Genomic DNA, 24,064 nt, shown 5'->3' with positions numbered 1-24,064 from the left:
TGAATGGTGAATGTTTCCTGTAGATGTAAAAGCGCTTTGAGCAGTTGTTAAGACTGGAAAAGCGCTATATAAATACAGCACATCTTCTGGAATTATGTCTTTGCTCCCATCCCATTAACCTTAACGTGTAAATCTTTACAATAAATTCAAAAAGACCCAGAGGAAAAGAGGAACAGAGGGCCTGTTGTCTAGGACTTGCACTTTGATTTTTTCCTTTCTTCTTATCTTTCTCTTGGCTGGACAGGCAGCTGTTATCAACCCAAATTGTGGTAGAAAGCATTTGTTGCTGAGGCAGTTCATGATCTGTGACAGAGTGGACACATCTGCCAGACAAAAATATCTTTCAAGTCCTGCTGCTACTGGTGGAAAAAATAAACATATCTGCAGGCAACACTTGAAAACCTCAGATTTTGAGTTAAGTCATTCACTAATATATTCTACCCTCAAATTTTGCCTTCACATGAGTGACTGCAATTGATGAAAGGTTGTCTCAACCTTTGAAGCCCTCAAGTTCTTTTTTCAAAGTAAATTGTGTAACAATGAAAAATTGCATGTGCACAGAAGTTGACTTTTAAATCAGTGACTCATCCAAATTGAATTTACTGCTATTTGGTAACCCATGTGACCATCCACCCCGACATCTAATTTCTGTGCACTAAATGTCATTGTATGCTCCTAACAAAAACTTGTTTCTAAGTGCTTGTAGCTTTTCCAAATAGACACACAACGGCGTTCATAGAGACAGGCAAGACGCAGGAACCGTTCAAATGCGGGAATAACAGTGCACTCTCTCAGTCTTTTCTGGAAGGCTTTAATAGTGTTACACTTGTTTGTACACAAAAAGTGACAGAAGTAGTTGTGGAAAGAATGTAAAAGGGAGATGGCTCAATAACAATGTCTCTCTTCTTTCTCCTTTACAGCCATAAACTCTATGTCATGTTTTTGGCCATTTGCTCAAAGGACTGATATGCTACCGTTTTTCACACAGAGATTTGTTTGTATTATGGCAAACAAGAACAATTGCAAATACCATATTCATGCATTGTTTTCCTTTCCATTTGCAACATTTAAGTGACAGAACACAGCAGTGGTTACATTGCATTTCATAAAATTCCCTGACTCAAAACATTGCAATAATTTCTCCTCAAAATCAGAAGAACAGAGCCTATGCTCTACGGCTGCCATAAGTACATCTTAGACATTACATCAGAGCGCAGAGCAGACGATTTCTCTGTATCCCCTCTGATGACACTGTGGATCCAGGGCAAATATGAGGAAATCTTCATATAGACGCCGTACTTGTAGCTATTGCAAGGCTTGTCATAGGAAAGGATTCCTGCAGCGTAAATTTCTCCAGTTTTAGCATCTGTGACAGCCAGAGCGCCTCCTGCGTCACCAAAACAAACATTTTCTGCATACTTGGTGGGTCCAGTGCAAAACATGTCATCGTCTACAGCTGGTGTGAGCTCGATACTTTTATATTCTGCCTTACAGTCAGAGTGATTGACCAGGGGAAGTATGAGGTATTTGAGTGATGTAGCAGGGGTGAGGAGGATCCCCCATCCCCAGCCGGTGAGGACCCCTGACCCTCCCATGGTGTCTGCCAGGTCGTGGCCACTGTCTGGCAGGGGGATGGGGGTCACTTTATTGCTTACAACCACAGGCTTCTTCAGCTGGATCAGAGCAAGGTCATTGTCCCAGTCAGATCGGTTCTGGAAGCCTGGATGGAGAACAACCTGCAGGAGGGAAAGGTAAAATGAGAGTTGAAGTCTGATTTAAGACACAAATCTTTAAAAAGTAGTCAGTAGCGTATTTGTCTAGGACCAACACTACGGATTAAAATGCATTTGGTGCACAATTGTGTATTTCCTGCAGATAAAATGTTTAACTTACTCACCTTCTCCACAGCAACCTCTTTGGAGGCATCAGCTTCCATCCGTCCAGTGATTCCCAGGTACACTTTAGGAATGACAGGATCTTTTCCCTGAATGTCCACTTGACTCTTCCTGACAAACAGGTTTCTGCCTGCCGTCAAAATCCAGCGCTCGGAGATGAGAGCCCCGCCTGCATAGCCTCCATCCAGCACACTGTCAGCGATGTAGACCATAGCCTGCCAGGGAACATGAGGAGCCAGGGTCCCCCCAATCATCCGTCTGGAACGGAGTGATGTTAACCTGGATGCTGGGATATAATTGCAGCATATATTTTTATTTTATATACTGTATCTATATATTTGTTTTTTGTAGTCGGAGGATTTTCAGTTTTTTACTCATTTTATATTCACAGATATTGTTCTCTTATCTTATGACCTGGTAAATGTAGACAAGTTTTGTCAAGACAACAATCTTTAGATTCCATTGAATCCATTCTGTTAAATATGATGCTTTACATGGGTTTTCATGATTCATCTTATAGCTGGTTCAAATCTTATCTTTCAACTAAAATTCAGACTGTTGTTGTTGATGGTTTCAAATCAAGTCCCCAAATGGTTGATAAGGGTGTCCCACATGGATCCATATTAGGCCTCCTACTTTATACTACCATCTTGTATTCTGGACTTTTGCCAGGTTAGTGTACGCTCCCCTTAATGACGTCTATTAATTAAAAGCTTGTTCTAAACTATAAAGAGAGCATGTGTATGCATAACATTACATTATATATGATCTCCTTGCATAAAAACACTGAACATAAAAACTTGGCACCAGGGTTATCACGTTATAGTGTATGCACTAAAAAAGCGCATTGTCATCACTTTCAGAGATCTGCTGTTAGGCTGAGCTCTGTCGTCTTTCATGCTTTGATAATTTTCTTCAGAAACAGTGGCCTCTTAATTTATTCATAGTGAAGCAAAGAACAGAATCCATCCACTTCCTGTACTTTGATCCACAAGTCTTTTGTATGGCTAAGATAATTATGAAAATGAGTTTAACTGATCTTGTCTTCAAGTCACTGGCAACATGCTTAGTACACTAATGGCTCAATTCTGCACTGCAAAAACGTACGGTTCATGATCATTAATCCAGTGTAATTCTACATCCTGACAGCATTTATCTACTAAGAAGGATTCTGGTGAATTGGTTAATCAATGTATTCAACACACTAAACATCGGCTCACAAGTTTGATGCATTAGCGAGGCTGCATGAATATGCAATGTAGAAACATATTAAAATTTTTTATTATGTTTAATTTTATATTTAATGTTTTCTTTCTCTCTTTGCTTTCTCTCTTGTTTTACAGAAAATAAGCTTCTTTCTTTTTTCATCATGCCTCATATCAGTTTAGTCACACCTCTCACAGGTCTTTGATTGCTTGGTTTATCGTTATTTTTTAAGAACTGTTTCAAGAGTAGCAGGCAATTTCCCTGTTAGATACTGTAGCTCTTTAGCCACATGAAGGACAATATCTGAAATGAGCAGTAATAGCCGAGGTCTCAGATCCCAGAGGAAAGCCTGTGTCATTTCATGCAGGAGTAATCTACCTGAACAGCAGCTGTTGAGGAGCTATCAAGTTTAGCAGTAGCTTTAGAGAACTGGAGCCTGGACCAACTTGAATGTATTCAAGTGGTATGTAAAACTATAGAAATTGAGTTTGAATTAAGACACCATATTTATAAGTCTATGGCATGTTTGTGTTTGTATATGTTACCGGACACAGAGCGTTTAATCCTTTCATTGGTTTGTGCCACATCTGCCAGACAGGCCAATGCAGCCAGGAGGAGCACAGTCAGAGAAAACCTATGAAACAAAAGATTCATATGAGAAACAAACATTACATGTGTCATTGCTCAGTTAAGGATCAAGAATGACAAATTGTAAACAATTTGAGTTATTAAGTTGCAGACTTTAAGCATTCGATTTACAACAGGTCACAAAACATAACTGGATAATTATTGGAAAATTCAGCAAAGAAAAATAATTTTTTATATATTAGATCAGACCTGTCATCGTAAAAAGTATGCTTACACTCATAGATTGTGACCTTTTTGTTGTAAATAATGATATGGCTCAACATTTGGTACTGAGAAAGAGTGTAGTCAGTTGGACTCAAATAGATTTAAAAATTAGAATATTTTCTTAACTTACCACATTTTGTTGATAATATTTACCTCTCCTTCTCGAATTTGTTGTACCTTTCGGAGTTGAGGAGTATTTATACCTGCTGAGCGATTAAACTTTTACTCTGGAAATTTTTGCTTGGCAGAAAAACGTTGATTCCTGGAATCTGAAATAGGGGTTGCGAAATCTTGCTTTTCATCAGCTGGGAGACTCCATACATTTTGGAGTCTGGAAATAGAGCATTTTGACTGTCAACAGTTTGATTATAGTGTAAAACATTCTCATGTTTTGATTCTTTAAGAAGAGTTTTGCTTGATTTTTAACTGTTTTGCTCAGTTGGGAATCCTGTGTTGATTTTAATAGGATTGGATGTTTTGCAAAGTAAAACCATTTCACAAGTCAGTGTTTCATCAGTTTGCAAAGCAAGATGTTCACTAACAGATTGTACTGTTTGCATCAGAGTTGTGAATCAAAGTTTACGAAAATTAAACAAGGCTGGCTGTTTCTAACATCTTTATCTCTGGTGATGAGAACTAATGATATTGCAACACGTTGTTCTGTTTAATTTTTTTTCTATCACAGAACATAAGGCACACGTTGCCTTTTTAGATTTGAGTACAGGGAGCAAAACACACAATATTCCATCAAATTCCTGGGAGCAAAAGTTTAACTGTGACAGCAGTAAGTCAGATGTGTGCTGCAGGGAGGAAATTCCAGCATTACAGTTTTGATTATTTACAAGAGGTTACAAAGAGGTAACAGAAGTTTTTAAGTAGTTCATATTATATAATTAAATTACATTTAATTCCAAAGTTATTATGATGATTTGCATTATTTATGTTGTCAAGACAAACCCAATAGTTTGACATCAACAGGTAACTAAGTGACTTAAGTGACTAAGTGACTTAAGTAATTTAAGTGACTAAGTGACTAAGTGACTAAGTGACTTACTTACTTAAGTGATTGAGTGACTTAACACTAGCGTGATATAAAAATACTCAAAAAGACAACAGATTAACAAGAGAAAAATATGTTTTCACCTTAAAAATGTAATAAAAATCCTCTTACACATATAGTATGTACCGTGCAACATCAAAGCTCCTGGAGCCTCTTAGAGAAAGTGCTCTGTTGTTGAACCACTGTGGGGTGGAGAGGATGGTCGGGATTATTCATGGTAGATAACAGCTTGTTCAGTGACCTTCTTTCCACCACAGCTCTAAATGTGTCCTGTTTGCAGCCAATAACGGAGCCAGTCTTCCTGATCAGCTTGTTTAGACTGTTTGTGCCACAGGCTCTGATGCTGCTGCCCCAGCAGATGGCGGAGGAGACCAGAGCGCTGGCTACAACATAGTGGTAGAACATCTCCAACATTCTGCTGCACACGTTGAAGGATCTCAGCTTCCTCAGGAAATAGTCTGCTCATCCCATTCTTGTAAACAGCAGTGCTGTTGATTTTCCAGTTCAGCCTGTTGTTGATGTTGACACCCAGGTATCTGTAATCCTCAACCATGTCCACATCCCCACCCAGAATGCAAAGGGGCTGCAGAGCCATTTCCTTACTCCTGAAGTCAATCAACATCACCACCAGCAGGTGATTCTTACTACAGTGTTTGAAATAAGGCACTGCGATCACATTTTTTTAAATCATCTTTAATATTTTTCACCACTGGTTTTCATATCATACCAGCTCCTAGTATTCAGCCTTGTGACAAAATGAATGACTAAGCACACTAGAGTGATGAAAAAATTCTCAAAAAGACAACAGATTAACAAGAGAAAAATGTATTTTCACCTTAAAAATATAATATATAATAATAAATATGATATAAATATAAAAAATAATAAAAATCCTCTTACACAATGGTATGCACAAATGTGTGAGTGTGTATTTATATAGTTACAGTATGCACATGAATACTGTCACAGAAAGTGTACAGAGACGGCATTAAAGGGAAGCCTCCCTTTCCCTTCATGCAGTTGATAATATATATTATATAATATTCCCACAAGTAACAAGCCTGACTAGATAGATTTCAGATTCATATCTGGAACTTGAAAGTTAAGTAAATTGTGCAAAATAATTGAAAATGCATTCTTAGGAGCTTCAAGACATGTCATCAGTACAAGCAAGTTTATGATTGGATATGACAAACACTGATTTCAAATTAAGTCATTTCATGGTGGCAGTGTTACCAAAGCATGAATGCATGATGCGCTACCATGTCAGGTTAGAGTATCATTGACTGCCATTAGTGTTGGCACACTTTTTACAGCAAATAACTTTGCATCTATTATCTTTTACCGTGACTGTCATCACCACTGTTAATTTCAAAGATCCCAACCGGCCCGTCAGACAACGCCTCCCAATAGCCTGGGTCTGTCCGAGGTTTCTTCCTACAAGGGAGTTTTTCCTCGCTACTGTCGCGCTGCTTGCTCATGGGGAACTACTAGAATTATTGAGACCTTGTAAATTAGAGTAGTCTAGACCTACTCTGTCTCAAGATTCCTTGGTAAGACTTGATACTATAAGTACATTAAATTTAATTGACTAGCGTGTTAGTTAGCAGTAATTAGCAGTAATTAGGCTGTGCCATGTTCATCCCCTTGTTAGCAGGCTTCACAAGACCCCATACACATACATTCTTCATCTCTTCATCACTTCCTCTACCCTTCCTTCAGCTGTTCCTGGCCAATCAGCTTCTGCTCCCTCATTTTCCAAGCTGGCTGCACTGCAATTCCAGTGCCACATCCAGTAGCTGAAAGGGACCTACTTAATATCATGCTCGACGGTCCTCAGCCTTCTTCTTCTTTCCAACTGGTCTGTCTTTACCTCCGTCCCCCCCATCCCCCAAATCCCCACCTCCTCCCTTCCCCAACACCCAAATGTATTTTGCTCCTTGTGTTAACAACTTTTCTCTAGCCATAATAGCTCCAATCACTCGGCCAGCTTCATCCGTGCGTTGGTCTTTACCAATCTCCCCCGCTCTGCACCAGCTTATTCTTTGTGGCAATTAGGTAGATCTAGTCGACTCTCTGTCCGCAGCCCTGTGCCGGATCTTACTTAATAATCCCGGACTTCCTTGTATGCTCACCTTCTTGACGTTTTTCTTGAATGATGAACGCATCCATCCTCACTTCTTCACAGGGCCACGTGCTATTTTTAATGCTTTCCACAATCTCGCCATCCTTCTGCCAACTGAGAAAACCTCTGGGCCTGGCACCTACATCGAGTTCTCGGGCATTAACCTGATTCATTATCATTCCAGGCGTTTCTGCCCTTGGAGAAAGTGCAGCGCATCATTCTGCTCCTCTCAAACTTTCTTCTCGCAGTCAGATGCTCCAAGGGCCTGTTATTCGCGCTCCTTTGGCATCTCAATTCTGCCATTTGCTTGGTTCTGTAGAGAAAATTCCTCCTTGTCTAACCTTTTGTCCAATGCCGCTGCCATCCCCTCTTTCCACCTTAGCGTGGTCTTGGATGGGGTGTGCATATGCTTGTGGCAGCATTTCCCGGCTTCTTGGAACGGCATTTCTTTTTTCTACGAGGACTTTGTCATTCAGCTGTACACGATGCAGCTCCCTCCATGGGTTTGGCGGATGCTGCAGGGGGGAGATGATCCGCTCGGCCTGTGATTGGGCATGGAGTCCGGGTCTTCTTCGTCGGCACTCCATGAACTATACCCCACTGTGTGGCTGCCATTCTTTGGGGGCACAAATGGTCAAAAGTCATAATCATTTACTCCAACACTACAGCAGAAGTAGACATCTTAAATAAATAAATTCAGACACTCGGCTCCCATTTTTGTCTTCCACCTCAGCTACTACCTCAACCCCTACTAGCCACTAATCAAGGCATCTCCACAACACCCACTTTTCATTATTCCAAAATGGCCACTCAATTCTAACTTCAGAAACATCTGAACAGAATTCTCTGCACCCAAACATTGTTCCAAACACTTTTTCCACATCGGCGCAGCATTCACAGGCGCCAGATAAGGCATCTCCGACCAAACCATTCAGTTCCCAGGCCACTGGTCATCCTAGCCATACCAATCTTACATTCACAACAATCTCAACAATCTCTGTCAAGCCCACACACAACTCAGTTCTACACAATCTGACATTTTTGGGGTTCTGTAAACCCCCACTCTCCACCTGGTCATCACACATCCTCCCAGACCAGCCTCAGACGACATCCACATCCATTTATCTATCTGCACATTCATAATGTTCATATGCACATTCATAATATTCATTAAATCTTTAACTAACACATGGTTGTGGCATGGTCCATGCTAGTGAATTGTACCTCGTACAATTACATATAAAAAATAAACTTAATTAATAAAATTAATAAAAGTAGCATTTCAATAAATAAAATAATTTCGTAGAGGAAAATAAGTTACTTTCCGCATAACAAATGAAACAGTGACAGTCATTGTCAAATCAGACATAATTTAATCATTAATACAGGTAAATGCTGCCTTGTGTTGTATTATTCATAGCATGATTTTTACCAGAGCTTATCTATTATGTACAAGATCAGACACTCAGGTTACTGGCACCCCATTATGTATGTCATCAACCAGAAACCAATTTATATCTTGCTGAAAGGCCGATTTAGATGTACAATATGACCCTTTTTATTATGGAATATTCCCAGTAGTTATTTATTAGAGAGGTTTACAAAAACCCTTGAGGAATAAGTTACCTACATTACATTGTTCAGCATGTACACTCCATTTTTATTTCTTTGCGTCGGCCTCATCAACATTTTTTCACCATTTACAAATCGGAATGCAAGCTCTAATTTACATTTCAGTTTAAATGTTTTTGCTGTTGAATGACTTGGATTTGTGTATGCAGAGGTTTCAAGGCCAGGGCAAATCAGTGATGTGTCCTGTAAACGTGTTGTTCAGTGTTTCAAATCATAACTGAGGGCAGGGCCTTCACTTGAGTGTTGTGTCTACTCCCTGGGGACAAAAAAAGAGGATGGGATGTGACCCCTGTGTTAGACAAAGCTGCGCACAAGGGCCAAGGCCATGAGGGGCAAAGCCGGACAAATGCCCAAGAGTGGATGGATGCATTTTACCCTGGCTCATACTGCAATAGTGTCACCTGTGTGCTCTATTACCATCTCTTTCTTTCTTATTCATTCTCCATCCTTTTTTTTTTTTACACCATTCAAGGCTAAAAATATAGAACACTTTCATCGTTGGACATGTGAAAGGAAAGAGTGAAGGTGCACAGCAAAGTAAAGAAATGGATGCTACAATAAGCTTAAGGACATAGTAAAGAGTTAACTGAATACAATAAAGCTTGATTTGAAGGCTTGTCAGGGTGAACGTGGGAGGGAAAAAAAAAAGAACGGAGCTTCTATGGACTTTACCTTGAAGCTTGAAGGGGAGAGCATGTGCATGTGATAAGGACTGCAAGCCGTTCCGAAGGTGAGGGGAGGAGAGGGGAGGGGGAAGCAGTGGAGTGGGGACTGGAGGTTGAGCGCTCCACAATACGAAGGAAGGAGGAGGATGAGAGGCTGAATCACAGGGACAGAGAGCTGGAGTGTGTGAGGGGCTTTGTGCTTAATGTGTGCTTCTCAGGAGAATGAATGATGAGGACTACGGTTCCACTTTCAGGATTTTTAACTGGATTTTACTTCCTCTAAATCAGTACTTTCATACTGGATTGTTTTCCTGTTATCAACTTCCTTCTATAACCTCAACTGCTCTATGGTCCATAATAGTGGAAATGCCGGTAGGAATATCCCATTGGATTTATTTTTTTTATGTGTATGTGGTATTATATGACACCTGGTTTCCATATTAATATCACACAAGGAGAAAACATTTCTACATTTTTTTGTTTTTTAACAAAACTTAGATTTCAGTGTTGACTGAAAATGTATTTCAGGCTGCACCGACGTATGCAATAATTATTTTGGTTAAGTGCTCTTGAATGACATTAAATTGCAATATATTTTTAAAACTGACAAGTTTCTATGTAATTGCTTGATTGACAAATTTTTCCTCGTTATATTTCAAATACGGGACTGATAATGAGCAATGCTTTCCCAAGAGACACATTTACACTGCAAAGAAATCCCTGGGAATGTAACAGCTGAGGTGGGCGTGACGGCCATTAGCAGTGTGTAATCTAGACTGGAACACACATACCCACAAAATGTTTCAGCAATCAACTAAATCTTTTCAATTTGGTATATTACAACCCACAAATTACTTTGTAATTATTTATTGCATACAGGGATTTGACAACATAATTATTGGGTACCTATATGTAAGTACAAGAGAAGAAGAACAAAGGTTATGTAGTGTTTAAGAGGGACTAAATTACAGTGCAAGTATTTAATTAATGAGCAGCAATGTAATGACTACTGCGTACAATATTAATATTATTGGGTAGCAAGACAGGACCAATGGGCTAAGAGTTTTGATACTGAAATTAATGTATGTATAATCATTTATTTTAGAATTATGACTTACAAAACATGACAAGAGTATTTATTATTATAATGTTTTTAATGATTTTTTTGTTTGTTTTTTACATGGGGACAACATGGCCTGGGAAGATGGGTGACCCTTTACAGTTTTAACTATAAAATACTTTACTGTTATGTTTTTAACCACTACAGTAAAACTACAGTTAGGAGGCAGATGCATAGCAAGATTAAATGCTGTCAGAGAAAACCTATTCCCACAGTAAGCAAGACACTAGCTCAGGGAACGGAAAAACAACAATAACAAGTAACACTTGTTATGTGTTTGTATCTGTGTTTATGTGTGTATGAATGTGTTGCTTAGACACTTCTCTGACAAACACAAACAAATGCAGACAGAATGACAGGCTAAAACATGTGAAGAGAAAGTTGTCTTTCTGCTCATGTTCTGTGGCAGACAGCCTCAGGCGGATCTGAGCCTGCCTGTCCATCATTACTGCAAGTTACCCTTCTGTGCATCAAGCGACCTGGCCTGAGAGCTCCAACCAAGCCCCCAGTCTTCCAGCACATGCCTGGCCTGTCACTCAGGGACACAGGCTTGTCAAAGGTGATTCATTGCACGCATGACCAACCTACACCTAAATGCAGCTACTGCGGCACAATGGTCCCAAGCAAACGACAAACTATAGTCTTCATGAAAAGGGAACAGTTAAATATGAGGTTTATTTCTGCACATGTGATAAAAATGGCTAATGAAAGCTGGATTGAGCTTGTGTGATTCACATGGCTCTAGGGATATAAATGTTTATTCTGGTCGGTCGGTCAGTTGATGGTCGTTCCAAACTTCAGGAGGTCTGCAGTATTTGACTTTAAACAACCTGCTTTAATTCAATTAAAAGTGGCCAGTATTGTTAGCCAATGAGAATCAAGTAACGTGACTGCTGTTATCAGTGTCATTTTCTTCTCTTTAAAAACCAACTTCCACTCCAACGTGTTAAGTAACCCATTCCCAGGCCCCTACAGACTAAGCCACTGTGTCTTGATAAATTCCAACTACCCTTCCCATGGCTCTCAGCCCCAAGACCATTTGTTCCTGCTAAAGATGTAAATCTTTAAAAAGACAACGTCACAAATATATAGTATTTATATATTTTCATTTGAAAACAAAGTCTTTGTGCTGCGCTGCGCCAGGTGCAAGATAGGGCCTTAAGTGTTTGATGTGATGTTAGTTTCTTGCTACTGTGAAACTGAAAGTTGTGGCGGAAACGAAAACATGTTACATTACACTACATTTATTTATCCAAACCGACTTACGTAAGTCAACCATATACTAGATACAACCTAAAAATTACTAAATCAAACAAATACAACTAAACCAATATGTTGTGCTGCATTTAGAAACAATAAGAGGTGTGTGTGTGTGTGTGTGTGTGTGTGTGTGTGTCTGTGTGTTCTCAGCTGCTTGTCTCACAACGCCTGAGGTCTTGCCACAGGGAAGACTACCTCCTGTCATCTTCACTCAAGGTAAAAGCAGAAAGCCCCTTAATAGGTTTCATCCTCTATACTCCCAAAACTATATTTTCTTTTTTACCAATAGTTAAATTAAAAATACAGAATTGCTTGGTTATGATGAAAACTATTGCCTAAGCTTTTTTTTGAAAAATACCACCCATTTTACAAACCAGTTTTAAATGTGTTTAAACATTTGTTTTTACTTTTTAACATCCCCATTTTTGCAGTAACCTGTGTATTTGAATGATCAACCTACTCATAAAAGATAAAGCAGAGTTAAAGGATACACTTTGATTCATTTAGTATTTTAAAAGGGAAGGATTGTCACACAATTCTTTCATAACGTCAACACTCCTGTAAATTCTGGCCTTGATCAACTGTGTTTTGAAATTGCACCATTGTTGCTGAAGCTGAGTATTAATGGTGAATTGAATTAAAGTAGAATACCAAGATGCAGCAAGAGAGAATAAAGGCAGAAGGGTTATTTCACAATCTGACTTTTACCAAGCAGAACATATAGAATGATTCTGCTAAACCCAGGATTACATTTAGTACAGCATATCTGAGTATTAAAATGTGAAATTAATCTGTGCGTCGCACCTGTAGCATTGTTAAAGTGATGGTTCAGAGTAATTCCACCCAAAGGTCCTTTGCACCACGCCCTCAAACCAAACAACCCCCCAGAAGCTTTCATCACCTGGGTCAAACATTGGGCTAGTTAGCATCATCAGCTGAATTGCTTAGTGCAGGCGCTAATTAGATTAGATTAGATTAGATTCAACTTTATTGTCATTACACATGTACAGGTACAAGGCAACGAAATGCAGTTTGGGTCTAACCAGAAGTGCAATAGCAGTAAGTGCAGGATATACAATGGTTCCGTAAGTGCAAGACATGGATATGTAATGAATAAATATAGAAAAGAATACTATTATAAACAGAGTTTTACAGATGGGTTTGTCCTATGAATACAAAATATAGATAACAGGTATTGTGAGCAAGATTTACAGCTGGGAAATTTTGGTGGATATTACTATAATTGCAAATTTTTTACAGATATGTGCAAACAGCATAATATACTAATGAAATAAGGTAAGTTTGGGCAGAAACTATCCGAATTAAAGTGCGGTGGAAAGTAATTGCATATTACAGTTAAAGTACGGTAGTGCGGATGTAAATGTAAACAATTGGTACTGTAAATAATAAATAAACAGTCAGCAGTGCAAATGAAATGTAAGTAGTGCAAAAAGGTAAGTAGTGCAAAAGATGCAGATGTAAACAGTCGTTACTATAGTAACAGTCAGCAGTGCAGATGAACATTATAATATTGCAGATAACAAAATGGAGGCAGGTGTGAGGAGGGAGAGGAGAGTCTGTCAGTATATGAGGGGAGTGGGATCAATGAGGATTAGAGTTCAATAAAGAGACAGCTCTGGGGAAAAAACTGTTCTTTAGTCTGCTGGTCCTGGTCCGGAGGACCCTGAAACGCCTGCCGGAGGGCAGGAGAGAAAAACAGTCTGTGGGCTGGGTGAGAGGAGTCCTTCAGGATGCTGCGAGCTCGATGCAGACAGCGTTTCCTCTGGATGTGCTCGATGGGGCAGTGGAGTCCCGGTGATGCGCTGGGCGGTTTTCACCACCCGCTGCAGTGCCTTGCGCTCTGCAACAGAACAGCTCCCATACCACACTGTTGCACAGTTGTCAGGATGCTTTCTATTGCACAGCGATAGAAGTTCACCAGGATAGTTGAGGAAAGCTGATTCTTCCTCAGTGTCCTCAGGAAGAAGAGGCGCTGGTGAGCCTTCTTGACCAGCAGGAGGTGTTGGTTGACCAGGACATGTCCGCCGAGATGTGGATCCCCAGAAACTTGAAACTGGAGACACGCTCAACAGCATTCCATCGATGTGGATGGTGTTGTGCGTGCCTCTTGGCTCCTTTCTGAAGTCCACGATGAGCTCCTTGGTTTTGGTGGTGTTGAGGAGCTGGTTATTTTCAGTGCACCATGTGGCCAGGTGCTGGATCTCTTCCCTGTAGGCAGTCTCATCGTTGTTGCTGATGAGACCAATCACCGTAGTGTCGTCCGCAAACTTGATGATGGAATTAGATTCGTACACAGGCTTGCAGTCGGAGGTGAAGAGGGAGTAGAGAAACGGGCTCAGCACACAGCCCTGTGGTACACCAGTGTTGAGTGTGATGGACGTGGGCAGTTGGAGCCTGATCGAACTTCTGGGGTCTGTTGGTAAGAAAGTCCAAAATCCAATTGCACGTGGAGGTGTTGATGCCCAGGTCTCCAAGTTTGGCTATTAACTTAGCCGGGATGACAGTGTTGAATGCTGAGCTGAAGTCAACAAACAGTATTCGTGCATAAGTGTTCTTATTGTCCAGATGTGTGAGCACAGAGTGCAGTGCCATGGAAACCGCATCCTCTGTGCTCCTATTGCTACGGTAGGCGAAACTGGTGTGAGTCCAATGTTGATGGTAGCGAGTCCTTTAGGTGTGCCAGGACCAGCCGCTCAAAGCACTTCATTACGATGGGTGTGAGTGCTACAGGGCGGTAGTCGTTAAGGCACTTCGGGCTGGAGTGTTTTGGCACTGGCACAATGGACGTGCATTTAAAGCATGTTGGTACAGCAGCTTGGGCAAGAGACAGGTTGAAGATGTCTGTAAAAACTCCAGCGAGCTGCTCCGCACATGCCCTGAGTACGCGTCCAGGGATGTTATCCGGTCCAGCAGCCTTGTGCGTGCTGATCCTGCTCAGTGCCTTGCAGACATCTGTGGAGGAGAGTGTGATGGGGGGGTGGTCAGCTGAGGGTTTGAGCTTGGTGGCAGTTTCTCTGTTGTCTCTTTCAAAGCGAGCATAAAAGTCATTAAGCTCGTTCAGGAAGTTGACATCAGTGGCTACGGGGGTGGAGTTAGTGGGTTTATAGTCACTGATGGCCTGAATGCCCTGCCACATGCGTCGAGGATCAGCGTTGGAGAAGTGTCCCTCTATCTTCAGCTTGTAGCAGTGCTTGGCCTCTTTGATGCCCCTTTTCAGATTTGCCCTGGATGTGCTATAGGCCTGTGCGTCTCCTGATCTGAAGGCAGTATTGCGTGTCTTCAATAGGAGTCGCACTTTCCTGTTCATCCATGGCTTCTGATTTGGGTATGTGGTGATCTGCTTCTGGGTTGTAACAGTGTCTATGGTGGTGTTAATATAATCCAGTATAGAGGAGGATTATAATGGAACTAACTGTAGGCTATCTCGTAAATTAACCCACTAATAATGCCCGAAATGATACCAAGCTTCTAGAGTAGTACAAATAGGTTATGTATTCATAAAACGATGGATTGGAAAGTTTACAAGTACACCAGGAGTTTATTTAAATAACACTTGCCAGCTGGCTTCTGCTTTCTGCGGCCAACCTGGTCTCACAGAATTCCGTTAAATGATCACAAACTGTTAACACCGCATTACGTGGTGGTGTCGCAGAATGTGTGAAAGGTCCGTGTGGCCACCATGGCAAACAATGTTGTGTAAAGTGGCATGTAAAGTCAATGAGAAGACGTAGCATTAGGAGCGACTACGGTAGCGAGTAGTATGAAAGCCCGAAAATCCGCATGAGGAGGTTGGTTGGGGTGATGGATGGGTCAAACACAGGACTTTTACCCGGGAGACCATGCATTGTGCCACACATGTAATGTTTCCTAAAGCCACTTTCTACTTTTCCTAAACCCATCCATAGAGTTCTTCCTGCGTGTCACAGAACCGCAAGCCCACCCAAGACCTTTTCCTTCACGTAAGGGGTTGTGTTTATTTCACGGAATTCTTCCCTGGGCCCATCATGGACTTTTCGGCAATCCATGTTCATTTCAGAGAAGTCTTCCGTGGGCCCATCACAGAATTTTTTGCGATTCAGTGAAACTGCCACAGATTTTGAGTTAAGGGGTCGTGTTCATTTCATGGAATTCTGTGAGCAGGTTGGCTAGCTGCAGTAAGACAAGTGCTTAGGGACTCGTCTTACAAATTACAACACCGAAAAGAGATACAAACATACAGTATTTATTAATTTGATTATAAAATAAGGTGGTGTCTCCAAACATATACCTCAATTATAACTTGTCCTCTGTTAGTTGTACTACGGCACTTACTTTTAAAAATAAGTTACATTTATAAATATTTTTCTTGTATCTCTTTTCGGTGTTGTAATCTCTAGATGGTCCCTAAGCACTTACTGCCGTGTAACAGTGGAAGCAGAGAGCAGAAGCCAGCCGGCAAGTGTTATTTAAATAAACTCCTGTGTGCTTACAAACTTTCCAGTCCATTGTTTTATGAGTACATAACCTTTTTGTACTACTGTAGAAGTTTGGTAAAACAGCCCTGAAGCGAGCGCCTGGGTAACTCACATGGTAGAGTAGGTAGAGCAGCAACGCTGGTTCAAGTCCGCCCTGCAGCTCTTTGCTGCATGGCATTCCCCCTCTCTCTCCCCTTTCATTTCTTCAGCTGTCCTGTATAAATAAAGGCATATTAAAAACAGAATCAAAAAAGTAATTAAAAAACAGCCCTTAAGCTGGCCCGTGTAACATGACTGTGGAAACCTTTGTGACAGCACAATGAGAGAGAGAGAGGGCAAAGAAACAACAGCAGAGAATAGAAGTGTGGAGAAAATAAAGTAATTTTCACCTGTAGATAAAAAATTCAGCAAGTTTCTATTTGTCACATTGTGAAAGTCATGACGGGAATGTAAAAAGTTTACCTGCTTTTTTCATGTAGGCATAGGACATTAAAAAAACTTCAGGAACAATCAAAATTAAGTAAATAAAAATGTAAAGATTGTTCTGTTTTGATTTCTGAAAAATGTCAGATTGTACTGTATTAACGAAAGCCAGCTGAATTTGTAGTGAAAGTTACTCTGGAAAACCCCATGGCCTATAATTTAATTATTAGTTTATTTATTATGTAATAAAAGTATTTCTCTAAAAAAAAACGTGTCCTGACATTTTCCATTAAGTTTGATCATCTTTTTCTTCTAAAAGACTCTTTTTTTTAATCACATACCTATTTATCGCCTATCCCGCAGAATTGAAACCACAGAATTGTGCAGAAAGATACAATTTCATATGGTCCTCTCTGAATGCTTGAATGATGACCAAGTAAATACCAAGCCAACAGTATACAAAAGTATGAAGGCTACAAACAATGGTATCAATCAGGCAATTGGGTAGCCATTTGGCACAGTCTCTTTGCCTAAGCTGTATTATCACCAGAGGCACAATTACAGCTCATTCATTCATACAAATGAATGGTATGTGCTCATGCCAAGACCATGCATTGTTTAAAGTGGGCAAGCTGAATGCAGAATAACTCACTTTCAAAGACATTGCTTCTGGTGGCCAGGTTGGGTCAATGGCAGAGCAGGTGCTCATGTACTGAAAGGTTTATACCTCGACGCAAAGATCCTGGATTCAATACTGACCTGTGACAATTTCATGCATGTCCTCTATCTCACTTAACTGTCCTGTCAAAAATGAAAGGTGGAAAATGCAAACAAATAATCGACTTACTTGTAATTGCATAATTGCAGTAATTACAATCTGGCGCTACATTTGTGTCATTTCTAAGAGACAGGTGACACAGGGGCTGGGGAACAGGTTAAAGTTATCAAGGCGGGGCAGACAATCCCAAAAACAAGAGACAGGAAGTAAAGCAAGACTTGACATGGAAGAAACAGGGAAACTACAAAATAAAAACAGGAAACAAAGCATGACACAAAAGACAGAAAACAGGAAAAGTGAAACAACAAATGAAGACAATAAAACGGGGAAAAAAACTATAACAGAAATTATTGTGACAAGAAGAGACAGACTCAGATGGAAATCAGGACTAATTTGAGCTTGAACAAAGGAGAACCAGATTCAGGAAAACTGAACTGCTGAGGAACCTGAAACCAGCGCGGGCGCAAGATGTTCAGGGACCCTAAGAAGGATTTAGTTCGGAGGCCCCCCCCCCCCCCATTGTAACGTGTTGCCACTTTACATTGCACTGAACCAACTTGTGTATTGCAAATACTAGATTAAGCACACATAATGTAAAATGTAAAAACTAAAATGTGAGACAGATTAGAAGCAACACTATCTTTAAGTAAATACAGTATTTGTTTATTACCCCATAACCATATTAATGATCCTTCTCAAGGCCTTTGGTTGGATCTGGTTGAAGGTTTTCTTAAGATTATTTTTTTGGGCATTTTTAGGCCTTTATTGACAGGACAGCTGAAGAAATGAAAAGGGAAATGACATGCATATCTTAGTGTTATATTGTCATTGGAAATTACTGAATCCTTTTCTTTCCTGCTGTCTGCTGTCATGTCTGAGTCAGAATAAAACCATAAGGAACATTAACGTAAAATAGTACACATACCTAAACGACAACCTAAATGACTTCAACATCTAGATGATGCCAACAGTGTTACATATTCTATGTCCGACAGGGGTTTTGTAGTTACTTGGTGGTACATTTTTTGCCACTGTTTATTGTATTTTGATTAAAAATGTGAACAATTTCAACTTTGTGTATGCATTTTATTTTTCATGCTGCTAGCACAGCATATGTTTTTGAATTGGCTGTCTGTAGCGATATGTGATGTTTTACCATCAGCGTCCAGTCCTTTCATATACGCAATTTGTCTTGCAAGTCGTCATTAAATCCTGAACAATATGCTGGTCATAGACCGCACACCCACAAAAGTTCATTATTGTTCTTCACAAGAATCTCTCATTATATGTGCTTGGCTGGTTCTAATACAACATTACCATAAAACAATGAATAAAATGTATTATTTAAAAGACGATCAATGTACAGCCATGAAATTTACAATTAGCCACATATTGAATGGCAGTTAGCTTCTAAATTGGGGCCTTATATAGGAGGCTTTCAAAATATAATATAATATAAGCTAATAGTCACTAAACTTAATCTTTTTGTCATTGACATACAGACAATGCAGGTTAAGCAAGGATCTTTACAACATACTTGCTCCAAATGAATGACTAACTTGAAGGGACATGGTTTTGCTAGCTAAAAGCCAATGCTAAAAATTATCCAGTGAGGTGTTTTGGCAATTAATGTGAATGACTATAATACCCTACATGCTACAGTTGCAACAAATTGCAGAGGACAAGTCAAAGTGTTAATTGTTATTAACCGTAATCGTTCCATTAAAAACAAACGAGTTGTGGCTGGGTTAGCTCAGTTGGTAGAGTGGGTGCACATATGTAGAGGTTTAGTCCTCAACTCAGTGGCTGCGGGTTCAACTCCAACCTGCACCCTCTTGCTGCACGTCATTTTCCCCTTTCATGTCTTCATCTGTCCTGTAAAAATAAAGGCCAAAAAATACATGAGTTGACATGGTTGTTAAAAATGTCTGCACTTAGAGGAATTTGTGATTTTCAGCAACAGAACAATTTTCAGAGAATCTTTAACTTTTTATTGATTGATGTAGGACGTTTTTGTGTCTTTCAGCAATCAATACCTGACAGCTGGATCTAACTCTCCATTTATTAGAAAGGTTTGCAGAAACAAAACCAATGGGGTAATATTTCTTTAAAAAAAGACTAAACTTAATGCGTTAGCTTTTGTACAGTAAGTGTGCCCAGGTAAAACATTTTACTTGCAATATTCTTCATAATGGAGTGGGTGTTCACACTGCTCTGTGACATGACAGACTTGTGGTCCCAACAGTAAAGACTGATGGTTGATGGGAGTGTTGATTTGTTTTTAAGTGAGAGAAACTATGGCTGAATGTGCTTGACTTGCTTGAAGAATAATGACATACATTACTTTATGCTTAACCAGGTTTGATTATTATTTGGACAGATGATTTAACTTCCTCCATATATTTTTCATTTTCATCAGTATAGTATCCCAGTCCAGGACATGGTTTCCTGAGGGGCCCTGCCACCTACACATTTCAAGGGGTATAACCGGTCTATCCTGGGCCATGACTGCTCTGCTTCCCAACATCACTGTTCCCGGAAGTACAGCAGTTCTGCTGCCGACTACAGACTGTCTGTTTAACCTGACTGCAGCTGCTCAGGCAGGACTCGGTTCAGGCCAGTCACTGGCCCCTCTCTGCACCCTTTGTTGCTGTGGATTTCTAAATCGTACTTTGGCAGTGGTGTTCATGGTCAGCCTGGCATTTGCCATCGTGGTTGGAAATGTGATCACCCTTACTGTCTTTGTGCAAACAAGACAGTCCCGAACACCACAGGGATACCTGAAAGGTAAATGGTGTTTAATGTCTAACTACTCAATGCTCAATGCATGCTGACATGACATTAATCACAATGACAGTGCTAAAATGCAGATGGTAACCAGGTGTAATGCAATGTGTTATTTCAGAAAGTTATTACAACTAACCAAGTATATAGATTCTACAATACTGATTCACAGGAAAGGTTCTTTCAGGCAGAAATTCAATATTCATACTGAACGATAAAAAAACTGCAAAATGAATTTCATATTTCTATCAAAATCAATATTGTTAATGAAGAAGAAGAATTTATCAACCTGCCAAAACCAAAGACTTTATAATTACAAGAAGTTAATAGTAATGTATTGTTGTACATTGATAACTGAAATGGCGCATTCACTTCATTTTTTTTATCAAAACACTAGGTGATTTAATACAGCAAAAAATTTAAGTAAAAATATATTTACATTGCCCTTCTCATTTCATAGTTACATTTTAACTAAAAGAGCTGGAAGTGTATAACAGCCTGTGTCCCCTTAGCCCTCTTCTTCTTGTCTCTTTCTGACAGTGTCTCTGGCCATAGCAGACATGATGGTCGGTGTCCTTGTGGTCCCTTTCTCCGTCTACACTGAGATCTCTTTGATGGTGACCAGCACACTTCCCATTTGGTACCAAGGTAGTTCTACTTCCCCGGCCACCTCCACTTCTTTCGCGGGACTGGTGAGTCCTTGGCAGCCCTGCATGCTGATTGGCCCTGTGTTTGCTGGATGCACTTTTGTCTCCATCAGCACCATCTTCCTTATGACACTGGAGCGAAGCGTGGCCATCCTGTGGCCACTCCACAAGGACGCCTTGGTGACCCGGAGACGAACTCTGTTTCTCATCCTGCTCTCCTGGGCTGCCAGCTTCCTGCTGGCTCTTGCACCCCTCATCTTCAGCAGCAACTTCATTTTGGAGTACAATGAGTGCAGTCGTATGTGTAACTACTCCCCAATATTGTTCGGAAGCCAGCTGCCACCTGATGCCAACATTTTGCTGTTATTCCCAGCATTTGACTTCACACTGCTTGGTGGCACATTAGCAGTAAACATTGTGTCTTTCACTAGCATCCGACAGTACTCCCGAAAACGCAAACTGCTCTCAGAGGGGAGTCTGAGTGACACAGGGGGAGCAGGTGGAGGGTGCTCTCACAGGCCCTCCTTTTCCGACATCAAAGCTGCCAAGACAATTGGCATACTTACATTTGCCTTCACAGCATCCTTCTCTCCCATTGCAGTGTTTGTGCTCGGGAACGTGGTGGGATACACCTGGTGTAACTTTTCCTTTTTTGCCTTCTGGATCCTGACAGGAAACAGTTGCTGTAATGTAATTATCTACAGTGTCAGGGACCATCGCTTCAGGAAGGGTGTGACCCTGCTCTTCCAGCGAGACCACTCCCTTCCACATGGTGTGAAGTGGCCTATCAGCACCTCTAAAGCTCACTAATTAACGCTTTCTATATGCAGTATGTTACATTAGGTTGTGTGCTGCACCATATCTTGGCTGTAAAATCACAACTTGTCGTTTTAGGTTGACTTGATAACATTTGAATTTTTGTACAGATTAAACAAACAGGATGTACTGTGCTAATTACTGGGGTTTAGAGGTGCTGGTAGGCATATTTTGTTGCCTTTAAACCGAGCCAGGCTAGCTCGCTTGCCCCAGTTTCCAGTCTTCATGCTAAGCTTAGTTTCCTGGCTGGAGCTTCACATTCACAGTACATTCGTGTGAGTGATATCAATCAAACTGTCAAACTATTACTTATTACTTTACTTACATTCAAATGTAAACTCCATAAGAGATTTACAAAAAAGGTAATTCAAATATAAAACTTTGCTACTGAGAATTGTAAATGGAAGCCAAATTTTAAATCTTCCATCCACATGTTCTTCTGACAATTTGTCGCCTTACTCTCTTTTCAATAACGTCAGGCACCAAACCTACAGCAGCACTGACAACCACAATATCCACATCGTTATAGTTTTTTTTAACAGTGGTGGGTTTTTCATCTATCATTTACAAGGGGTGTTGGTTGTGTTTTTAGAAATCTTGGCACTGTTCCTCTTTGGAATAATGTGGATATCCTTTTATTTTTAATTTATTTTGAAAACAATCTGCCTCAAGCACGTACGAAATGCAGTATATCAGTTACTACAAGAGCCATTTGCATTGTGCCATATGTCAGATAATGTTTTATTTTTAGCATTTAGCATTTTAGCAAAATGTTGTTTATTTTTGTCTAAGCAAATAAGAATGAAAATAGTATCTGTATATTTATTAAATCAGCATAGACTAAATAAATAGGATTGCAAACCAAATAGAGTTATTATAAAGAGCATTATGAATATTGCAGACCCTCATACTGTGCCAGCCTATCTTTTCAGGGCATAATGTCTACTTGCAACATAAAATAATTACACCAGTGTGTGAGTTATAAGTCTTGTGTATGGTTTTGAATTCTGTATTGTAAAATTTGACAAAATAACAGTATACATAAATGAGATTGAAGAGCATTTTGCAGCATAAAAATGACTATATTTTAATTTATGGTCAAATTCTTGCATTGTTGCAATGTAATTCAGTCATAAATTACAGGTATTTGATTTAGTAACAATTCAGCAACAGAATCAACAAAATAAGGACAACTAATAAACACAATAAAGAGGTGTTTATTATTCCAATAGTTCAATCAACATAATAGTAAAAGACAGATTTTGTCCCATTTACCCTGAACTGCCCATTAAAGGAATAGTTTCAACCCACTAACACACATCAAGGAATTTAATGGTCAACAAAATTTAAATTAAATATGTTAGCATGTCAAACTGAAATAAATTAACATCTTACATGAAGGCCAACAAACCTTCGAGCAAAAACTTTTTTCTAGTTTAAAATATGTCACAAACAGGGAAAAGTATGAAATCTACAGCGCCTAATCATTATTGGTATTATGTAAGAAATCATAATTATTGTGTTTCTATTGAATCACTGTACAGAGTTGTATTAGTAGTGCATAATTAATCAGTGGTGATTGCATCAGATTTGGAAATAATAAATGTGTTTGGGAACATTTATTTGTGAGTTTAATGGGATTCAGCATGACAGTAATGCACTCAGCTCACTGCTGTAATTATCACAACCTCAGTAGTTTCACAAGCTGCTGGAAAACTACCTCAGCATTGCTTGCTCTGGCTTGATGCCACTAGGATCACATTTGTCATGTCATGCAATGTGGAGAAGGAGCTACAATAACACCACAGGATTCATGGATACCCAGCATGAGGGAATCTTTGATATTGTGCAAGTAAGAAAGCAGTGTATTACGGCTAACAGTAATAACAGACCTTATTAGACACACTGGCTCCAGCATTGAGCCAAAATCGAGCCCTGGAGATGTCACCCCCCCCATCCCCATCCCCATCGGCGAACCCTCAAGCGGCGGGCAGTAACTCTACAGCAAACCCTTTCACCTGGTGCTAAAAAAAACTCTTAGAGGGGACACAGATGTTAAATATATTGTGATACTGTGGTTTTAGCTGCTGGCCAACTTTTGCTTGCTTGCTCGCTAACTGGTCAGTTACCACTAGAATCTAAGTAATTATGTAGAGACATTGCAGCTATTTCGTTAGAATGATATGACATGAATAAACGTTCCTGTACTTTACAGTTACTTTGTTAGAGAGTGACCTTGCCATTGAGAAAACATTAGCAAGCAAGATGGAAGAGGTGAACAGCTGACTACTATTGTACACCAACATAATAAAAGTTTAGGCCTCCA

General features: G+C 40.0%; 2 protein-coding genes across 4 annotated transcripts; one reads left to right on the top strand and one right to left on the bottom strand.

The window, feature by feature from the left end:
- Positions 1-795: 795 nt before the first annotated feature.
- On the bottom strand, positions 796-4,192 carry hp (haptoglobin). The gene is made up of 4 exons (XM_032509717.1): positions 4,084-4,192; positions 3,647-3,735; positions 1,898-2,181; positions 796-1,736 (listed from the first exon to the last, which is right to left on the bottom strand). Exons 1-4 carry the CDS (start codon positions 4,086-4,088, stop codon positions 1,173-1,175), a joined length of 942 nt encoding a protein of 313 aa, XP_032365608.1. The 5' UTR covers positions 4,089-4,192; the 3' UTR covers positions 796-1,172.
- A 5,356-nt stretch (positions 4,193-9,548) lies between these two features.
- LOC116680912 (trace amine-associated receptor 13c) lies at positions 9,549-23,356 on the top strand. 3 transcript variants are annotated; one of them, XM_032509568.1, is made up of 5 exons: positions 9,549-9,807; positions 10,965-11,114; positions 11,966-12,031; positions 19,911-20,278; positions 20,816-23,356. In XM_032509568.1, exons 4-5 carry the CDS (start codon positions 19,996-19,998, stop codon positions 21,730-21,732), a joined length of 1,200 nt encoding a protein of 399 aa, XP_032365459.1. In that variant the 5' UTR covers positions 9,549-9,807; positions 10,965-11,114; positions 11,966-12,031; positions 19,911-19,995; the 3' UTR covers positions 21,733-23,356. The 3 variants fall into 3 exon arrangements, with proteins under 3 accessions (XP_032365459.1, XP_032365439.1, XP_032365467.1); XM_032509548.1 differs by lacking the exon at positions 10,965-11,114; XM_032509576.1 differs by lacking the exons at positions 10,965-11,114; positions 11,966-12,031.
- Positions 23,357-24,064: the final 708 nt, after the last annotated feature.

Source organism: Etheostoma spectabile, chromosome 1 (genome assembly GCF_008692095.1).
Source record: "Etheostoma spectabile isolate EspeVRDwgs_2016 chromosome 1, UIUC_Espe_1.0, whole genome shotgun sequence".
Lineage (NCBI taxonomy): Eukaryota > Metazoa > Chordata > Actinopteri > Perciformes > Percidae > Etheostoma > Etheostoma spectabile.
This window is presented reverse-complemented; position numbering and strand designations above follow the sequence as displayed.